We start from the raw sequence: 9,618 nt of genomic DNA, 5'->3' as shown, positions 1-9,618 counted from the left end.
AATTGAGAAGTTGGGTTATAGATCAATAGATGAACAATAACATGTTTATTTTTATAAAGATATTTGATGGTATTAGTAATAAAAAAAACCTTATAAATTAATATATAAGTGTTTTGTTTAGTAAATTCTTGAGTTTTTTAATTTATAACTTTGTTGTTTGAGAATGGTCCCGTTCATATTGATCTCTGGCTTCGTCCATGATGTGTTGTATGGCTAAGATAAGCTAATACATCTGTACCTTGATTGAAACCATTGTACCTCTGCTAGATTGCAGATAAGAATGAAGGTGTAATATAGGATCAAGTGAATTATTGAAATTATTATGCAGTTTCAGCAACCTTTTGCTCTGCTAAGATCTCAATTTCGAGTTCGTTTTTCTTCATATTTTTCGGTAATCGATCATCATAAACACCAACTTGGAAACGGAAAACAGAAACACACAAGACAATGAGATGTATAAGTTACAAAAACTACTACAAAGTTCAAACAGAGAATCATAAGAAGTCATCGAGCTAGAACAGAATACATGGTATGTAAAAGAGAAACACCACCGATCGAGAACTTATTCAACGCCCATTACGGCATCTCACGACGGCCTTGATCTTCCTCCTCTTCCTCGCCCTTGATCCGGAGTCTTCCCCTTGATCACGTCTGCAAGACAACTCTGGCATATTAGGCCACGTCCAGGTTGGGGGTGGGCAAAAGATGATGTTCGAACTCGGAAAATCTGCTAACCGCGAGACACGGCCAGAATCCAAGCTGTACACTGCAATATCGCTTAATATGCTTCTTAACCGATGGAACTCGTAACTCTTGCTATGATGAGGCTCGTGGAAATAAATACATCTCCCTTCCACTCCAGGGAAATCTTTCATCCAGTCCGTCCCATTACATATAGTGCGTGTCATACTTTTTGGGTATAAGCCCTTAGCGCAAGCACTAAGCAAGTAAACTACCTTTTTCGCTAAACCAACGAGGCATTCCATTGAATGAAGCCCACTTCCCTCCTAGAATAGAAAGCCGCTTTCGGGGGATAACTCTTGCTCACAGGCTCCCTGAAACCAAGAAAGAGAGAAGCAGCCGTCATCCCCTAGCACCAATATTCGATCATCCAGAGCTTGCGCCTCTAGCTTAACCCATTGCTTCTCGTGAGCTTGAGCGTAAAAAATCTCGAATGTATAGTCTGACGGATTTCCCTTCAAATACATATCAACTAAAAGCAGCTCTCCCAACGACTCCACCAACTTCTTCTTCTTCTCGTGGTCAAGGCAAGCGATATTCGGTAATGGAGATGCAATCATTTCCATATTCAGACAAGAATCAACCGCCACTGCTCTCCCGTCACGACACACGGCACAAAACCTTCCTTTGAAGAAAATAACGTCTTGAAAATCGCGGTATTCGTCATCCAACTTCAGAAGGAAGTTGGTGCAATCTACAACGTCAGCACCTAGCTCTCCGTAGTACAACGTTCCGAATAGATCAATTGCCATGAAAGCAGGGAAATCAAGATTCAAGGATGCAGCCACCTTAAAATCACCACGCATCTCCCCACCATATTCTACTAGACTATACATTATTGCCACTTCAAATACCCGAGATTCCATAAAGTTGAATACGTTGGGGAAGGACTTGGGCTGCCCTCGAAATAAGCGGGAGAGCGGATGCAACACGTGATGAGTGTGTTGTTCACCCTTTTGATCAAGACCTACTTGTTTGACATTAATCAACCAACCTCTTTTCTGGGGATCATCATCGTTGGGAGGTGCGAGATGATAGACTACACTCTCGACGAGGGTAAAGCTATATCCGCAAATATCATAGCCGCTGTCTGGGTCTGCAATGTTCACTTCCGAGGGCAATTGGAGCAGGTTCTTCTCGAAGGAAGGAATAGAGGACCGCCACAACTTACAGACTGCGCGGAATCTAGAAACGTCGGTTTTGGTGTTGAGGCGGTTTCTGATGTTCTCTAACAGATCGTCTGGGATATTACCGGAACCACTCGCCATATGCATGTATTAAACTATCAAGGGTTAGCTGGTACTGCAAAACGAAAGAAAAGATCCCGGGAAAGAAGAAGAAGAAGAAGGCAGAAAAGATCCCGGTTTCTGATGTTCTCTCTCAATCTTTCTCGTTCTCAATCTCGTGGTGAAAGCACAAACTGTGAATATGAATACTGTTAGACAAATAAGGAATATGGTTGGAGTCCTTGTGTAATTGTATATAATATTATTATTGGAAGAATAAGCCGTCCTACAGCCGTCCTACCTTGTCCTACCTACACACTAGCCGTCCTACAGCCGTCAAGCCGTCCTACCTTGTCCTACCTACACACTAGGACGGCTACCTTGTCCTCTATAGCCGTCCTACCTACACACTAGGACGGCTACCTTGTCCTACCTACACACTTGTATCATGTATATATATCCTTGTAATCTTGTAGAGAAACACAATGAGAAAAAATTAAGCATTCTCTTCCATTTGCATTCTCTTCCATAAGCATTCTCTTCCATTTGCATTCTCTTCCATTTTTCCACATTCATGTATCAATAACAAATATAATTTTTAGCCTACATACCTTTTTCTATATGGTATCCAGAGCAGGTTTATAACCCTAGCCCTAATTTTTTTTTCGGCAGCTTTCTCTGCCGTTCCCATGGCTGACTCTTCTTCTTCCGATGGTGTTTTTTCCCTTCATCATTCCGACCACCCGAATCTTGTCCTTGTATCCAAGAAGTTGAATGGTGATAACTACACATCCTGGGCCCGTGGCATGCAGCTTTCCTTGAGTGCCAAGAATAAACTTGGTTTCATCACTGGCAATATCCAAGAACCTTCATCCTCCGACAACCCTGATGCTCACGCGGCTTGGCGTCGTTGCAATGACATGATTCTCTCTTGGCTTCTGCATTCCTTGGAACCTGACCTTCAAGAATCTGTGCTTTTTTCCACCTCTGTCCAAGCTGTATGGGATGATCTTCGCGAACGCTTCTCTCAGAGTAATGCTCCACGCATCTTCCAACTCAACCGGGAACTTGCTACAATTTCTCAAGGTTCTTCTTCTATCTCCGCCTATTTTACTCGCCTGAAAGCTCTCTGGGATGAGCTTGCTTCTTATAATGATGGCTGCACATGTTCTTGCAACGCCAAGCATGACCGTCAACAACTCATGCAATTTTTAATGGGCCTCAACGAATCCTTTGCTGCTGTTCGTGACCAGATTCTTTTAATGAATCCCCTTCCCACTGTTCGTCAGGCCTGTTCCTCGGTGTCTCAAGCTGAAAAACAACGCTCCCTGGGCGTCCTCCGCTCTGTCGATCAACCTGCTGCCATGGCTGTTCGTGGCCCGTCCCGTCCCTCCTCTGCTCGTCCTCCCCTCCACTGCACCTACTGCAATTTTGATTATCATACCCGAGACACCTGCCATAAACTTCATGGCTATCCCGTTGGCCATCCCCTCCATGGCCAACCGTGGCGACCACCGCGCCGTGCCACTGCTTCCAGTTCTTCCCGCAGCCATGCACCTTCCAGTCCTCCCCGGCAGCCACGGTTTTCTGCTTCCCGGCCCCATAATTTCACCCAGGCCCATCACGTGCAAGGCACCCAGGCCCCTGCCTCCTCTTCTACTCCAGCGACCCACCAAGTGCACGGGGCCCAGCCCACTTTGCATGACTTGCAGCTTGCCATGCCTGACCTCTCTGCCGAGCAGCACTCCCGTGTTCTAGCTGCTCTACGTGACACCACCACCCCTCCTCAGGCCAATGCCGTGCTCACTACTGATTTTGCCCAAGGTTTGTTACCTGTCACCTCTCGTCATGGTCAATGGATTCTTGACAGTGGTGCTACGGATCATATTACTTCTTCCGCTTCATGTTTGGTTAATCGTTCTCCTTCACATTTGCCGCCTGTTTCTTTGCCTAGTGGTGCTTCCGCTCCCATTACTTTTACCGGCACTCTTCCTTTAAATTCATCAGTTACTTTGAAGGATGTTTTATGTGTCCCTAATTTCCGAGTGGACCTTTTATCGGTTGGTAAACTTACAGATGGATTATCGTGTTCCATAACCTTCTTTCCTTCTTGGTGTGTTTTGCAGGACTTGGTTTCGAAGGCGATGATTGGTATGGGTAAGCGACGTGGCGATCTGTATTACCTTGTGGCCCTTACCTCTTCTCTCCCCACCCGTCAACCTCTCTGCAACATCATTACCATCCCCTCCTCCCTCTGGCATAGGCGTCTAGGTCACCCCTCCTCCACTCGTTTGCAAGCTTTAGCATCTAGCTCTCTTAATTGTACTTTTGATTCTAGTCATATTTGTGATGTTTGTCCGTTGGCAAAGCAAACTCGTCAACCTTTTCTTTTGAGTTCAATTTCATCAACTTTCCCTTTTGCTTTAATTCATTGTGATATTTGGGGCCCGAATCGTCAATCTTCTCTTTCTGGTGCTCATTATTTCTTAACCATTGTGGATGATTTTTCTCGCTTTACGTGGGTCTTCCTCATGAAACATAAATCTGACACTCAACAATTAATTAAGGATTTTTTTGCTTATGTCACTACCCAATTCCGCACTACCATCCAATGCATTCGTACTGACAATGGTGGTGAATTTTTATCTCTTCGTAGTTTTTTCTCTGATCATGGAGTGCTTTTACAAACTTCTTGTGTTTATACCCCCCAACAAAATGGCGTTGTTGAAAGAAAACATCGTCATCTTCTTGAAACCGCTCGCGCCCTTCGTTTTCAATCTCATCTTCCTATCAAGTTTTGGGGGGAATGTGTTCTCACCGCTACTTATCTCATCAATCGTCTCCCTACCCGTCTTCTCCATCATAAATCCTCATTTGAGGTTCTCTTTTCGAAAACCCCATCTTATGATCACTTCCGCGTCTTTGGTTGTCTGGCATATGCCACCTCTGTCACTCCCACCACCAAATTTTCCCCTCGGGCTCATCGTTGCATTTTTCTCGGTTATCCTCATGAACAAAAGGCCTATACCCTTTACGATCTCGACAATCACCGCATTTTCACTAGTCGAGACGTCATCTTTCACGAAACTACTTTCCCTTATGCCGTTTCTCACCCTCCTATCCCTTCCTCTTCGCCTACCCTACCCATCCCACCCCCTCTGGACTTTACATATAACCCACCCCTTCCTGCCCCAACGCCTCACCCTCCTCCACCTTCCTCCCCTTCCACGCCTCCCACAGATTTCCTTGCTGCCCCATTACCCGTTCCTCCCCTTCCCCGCACCTCTTCCCGTGCCCATAAACCTCCATCCTATTTAAAAGACTACGTTTGCTCGCAGGTGATTCTGCCATCCCACCCATCTTCGACTTCGCAACCCGGTTCTACACAAGGTACGCGATATCCACTTTGTAATTTTCTCTCTTATCACCGTTACTCTCCCAGGCATTTTTCTTACATTAACTCTGTCAGTCGGACTGTGGAGCCTTCCTCCTTTGCCGAGGCTGCCACTGACCCCAATTGGCAACGTGCTATGACTGAGGAGCTTCAAGCTTTACATGCTAATGGTACTTGGACTTTAACTTCCTTGCCCCCTGGCAAAATTCCCATTGGTTGTAAGTGGGTGTACAAACTCAAGCACAATTCCGACGGCTCTATTGACCGCTACAAAGCTCGTTTGGTTGCTAAAGGCTTCACTCAGGCTGAAGGTATTGATTATCATGACACTTTTTCTCCTACTGCTAAGATGATTACGGTGCGTTGTCTTCTTGCTCTTGCTGCTAGTCAGTCTTGGTCTCTTCATCAGCTTGATGTTAATAATGCTTTCTTACATGGTGACTTACATGAAGAAATCTATATGTCTCCTCCTCCTGGTCTTCGGCGACAGGGGGAGAATCTTGTGTGTCGCCTTCACAAGTCACTTTATGGTCTTAAGCAGGCTTCTCGCCAATGGTTTGCCAAATTCACTAGTGCCATCATTTCTGCCGGTTTTCAACAATCCAAAGCTGACTATTCATTGTTCACTAAAAAGTCTGGTATTTCTTTCACAGCTTTGCTCATTTATGTGGATGATATTGTGATTACAGGCAATGATGCTAGTGCCATTAATTCTCTGAAGTCTTTTCTCCGTGATCATTTTCGGATAAAAGACCTTGGTGATATAAAATATTTTTTGGGTATTGAGGTTTCTCGTTCCAAACAAGGGATTTATATTTCTCAACGCAAGTATGCATTAGAGATTCTCAAGGACTATGGTTTTTTGGGAGCACGACCCATTGCTTTTCCTATGGATGACACAAAATTATCTGATAAAGGAGAACTTCTCAAGGATCCTGAAAAGTATCGACGATTAGTAGGTCGGTTAATATATCTCACTATCACTCAGCCGGATATCACCTATTCTGTGCATGTTCTAAGCCGTTTTATGCACGAGCCAAGGATATCTCATATGGATGCTGCGCTTCGTATTGTTCGTTATTTGAAGGCTACTCCATGTCAAGGTTTATTATTTCGTTCTGACAACCAGACCAAGTTAACTGCGTTTTGTGATTCTGATTGGGCAGGTTGCCCTATCACTCGCCGTTCGACTACTGGGTATTGTGTATTCTTGGGCGGTTCTTTGATTTCTTGGCGGACAAAACGACAGAAAACCGTTTCGCTCTCTTCAGCAGAGGCAGAATATAGGGCCATGGCAGGTGCTTGTTGCGAGATAGTTTGGCTTCGTTTTTTGTTGAAGGATTTGAACATTCCTTTGGATGGTCCTTCCATTTTATTTTGTGATAATCAAGCAGCGTTACATATAGCTGCCAATCCTGTTTTTCATGAACGAACTCGTCACATTGAGATGTATTGTCACTTTATACGAGATAAGATTGTAGATGGCACAATAGAGACCAAGCATGTGGGTACGGCACAACAGTTGGCAGACTTGTTTACCAAACCTCTTGGGAAAGAAAAGTTTTCGGGTATGTTACGCAAGTTGGGAGTTCTTGACATCCACTCTCCAACTTGAGGGGGAGTGTTAGACAAATAAGGAATATGGTTGGAGTCCTTGTGTAATTGTATATAATATTATTATTGGAAGAATAAGCCGTCCTACAGCCGTCAAGCCGTCCTACAGCCGTCCTACCTTGTCCTACCTACACACTAGGACGGCTACCTTGTCCTCTATAGCCGTCCTACCTACACACTAGGACGGCTACCTTGTCCTACCTACACACTTGTATCATGTATATATATCCTTGTAATCTTGTAGAGAAACACAATGAGAAAAAATTAAGCATTCTCTTCCATTTGCATTCTCTTCCATAAGCATTCTCTTCCATTTGCATTCTCTTCCATTTTTCCACATTCATGTATCAATAACAAATATAATTTTTAGCCTACATACCTTTTTCTACAAATACTCAGTGCTTAATCACTCCTTTTATATCGTCGAATCCTAATGACAATTGGAAAGGGTACTTTCAGTAAAGTTTCCTTGTTTTACACGTCCAAACAAATCCTAGTGACAAATGGAAAACTTTGTGTGTGTATGTAGTAAACCAATCCCTATGTGAATAGGAAACTTTTCATTTTTATTCTTCGTTATCCTAAAAGGCTAAATGTCATAATTATTAAGGGTGATAAATTAATTACTCAATCAATATCCATATATTTAAGGAAAGAAATAGAATAGAATACACAACACCGAATAAGGTCCTGAGCAGTAGGACTAATGTCCGGTTAGAATGAAGTATTTCAACTAGAAAATCACCCACATTTTTATCAAGTTCCCGTCACGAAGCCAAAACAAAGGAGCATACCTGACTTAGAATTCTACAACATGCATTTCCTTTGAACTTCCAATAAAGTGTCTCTAAATTTTAATCGGAGGGTCAACTTCTTGGGATTTAAACTCATTGGAAATTACCTTTGTTTTTGGGTAAAGGAGAAATAATTAACAATTGCTACGCACGCACCACTTAATATGTAAATCCACTTCTAAAAATTAGAAGAGCAAATGAATTAGCTAAGTTTTCCTGACAGTTATCAAGTAAAAAATAAGTAACAGTTATCGCAACACTCCAGCAAAGCTTAAATTTGTACCTACTTCCTCCGCTTCTTGAAATTTTGACTTGGATTTGGATTCGGACTTGGTAGCTAGCATGCACCCGGAGAGAGTTCAGTCTCTTGTTCTTCCTATATTAAGCAATTCTTGTAGTTGTCAGTTCCACTACTGAGAGCGGTTCAAGACATCTGCTTATTATCTGCATTAAAATTGAGTTTTTTTGTTTAATCTCTGCTAAACTCTTGCTTTTTGTCTGAAATTTTCGATGTGCAAAGGGAACCTTGAGCGATGAAGTATATCGCAGAGGGCATCGATCGTATAGATCACAAGCGCAAAGGGTAAGAATCATTCATATACAACTTTTTTTGGTATATTATTGAAGGTTCTTATTTATGATAGACTGTGTGTTAACTCCTCTTTTATTGTAACAACCCGTCCCAAAATTTACGGAACAAAAGAGGTATTTTGATATTTTCACTTTGGTTAGGTTTTATTTGTTTAAATATTGCTTTTTGGTGTTAAATGGGGGAATTTCTCATATATAACCAATATTTACCTATAATTTCATAAATATCAGTTTTTATAAAAACTATCAATTATAGCCAAAAAAAAAAAAAACACGCTTAAATAGACCAAACTGCCCTAAAAATTATAATCAAATTACACTACACCTAAAATCGTTAGAATTCCCTATCATTCAAATTCACAAGACTGCTTACTACCGGACCACCCACCACCGCAACCCTCCCCCCTTCTGCCTTTGCTTATCCTTCTCCTTCATATTGTTTTGAAATGTTCAATTAAAAAGATTAAAATAATAACTAGTTTTTGTTCTTATACTTTCGGTATGCGTTGAAAACCTAACAAATTTCAATTTTTATTGCAAAACCCATCAGAATTGCTTGTAGACAAACAAATTTCAATGTTTTGCAATTGCTTGTAGACAAACAAATTTCAATTTTTATTGCAAAACCAAAATCATAAACAAAATGTCTGATTGATTGGGAGGTGGGGATGAGACCATGAGCTGTGGATGGTATTGTCAAACAGCAAGTTTTCTTGGAAATGAATTCAGGTTCATTCATAAACAGGTGGAATTGAATAAACAGGTTCATTCATCTAATAGTGTTTGGATTTAGGGTTAGGTTTGTTATTAACTTTGAGGGTATTGAGGTCTACTCCAGTAAAATTTTGGATATATTTGATAATTTTTATAAAAATTGATATTTATGAAATTAAAGTGTAAATTTAGGCTGTATATCATACATTCTCGTTAAATGGTATGCCCAAGAGGCCCACCCCTATTTTGGTCCCTCGACTCTCCCTTCTCCTTGCCTGCCACGTGGCACCCTCTCTCTCCATCACTTTCTCTTGGTCTCTCTTTTCTCTTCCTCTCCTATTTTCCGTGTACAACGCTAAGACCTCTATCTCTCTTTCTATCTCAGCTCTCCCTCTCGTCTTTACTTTGTGCTCTCCTCCCCCGAGCGCGCACATGCACACACACGGACACCCATTTCCTCCGTTGAACACCATCACCCACCACCGTCGTTGGACTCTCCTCTCTCCCTCCTTCTCTGTGAAGCACAGAGACCACCCAAACATGC

The 9,618-nt window shown here is 42.4% G+C and overlaps 1 protein-coding gene across 1 annotated transcript; it reads right to left on the bottom strand.

Annotated features, from left to right (window-relative positions):
- Positions 1 to 357: 357 nt before the first annotated feature.
- LOC125479058 (F-box protein SKIP23-like) lies at positions 358 to 2,009 on the bottom strand. Its single transcript, XM_048588085.1, has 2 exons — positions 1,066 to 2,009; positions 358 to 876 (listed from the first exon to the last, which is right to left on the bottom strand). The coding sequence occupies exons 1-2, from the start codon at positions 2,007 to 2,009 to the stop codon at positions 567 to 569; spliced, it is 1,254 nt and encodes a 417-aa protein (XP_048444042.1). The 3' UTR covers positions 358 to 566.
- Positions 2,010 to 9,618: the final 7,609 nt, after the last annotated feature.

Source organism: the organism of the source record quoted next, unplaced genomic scaffold (genome assembly GCF_019419815.1).
Source record: "Pyrus x bretschneideri cultivar Hongxiangsu unplaced genomic scaffold, Pyrus_bretschneideri_v1 Contig27, whole genome shotgun sequence".
Lineage (NCBI taxonomy): Eukaryota > Viridiplantae > Streptophyta > Magnoliopsida > Rosales > Rosaceae > Pyrus > Pyrus x bretschneideri.
This window is presented reverse-complemented; position numbering and strand designations above follow the sequence as displayed.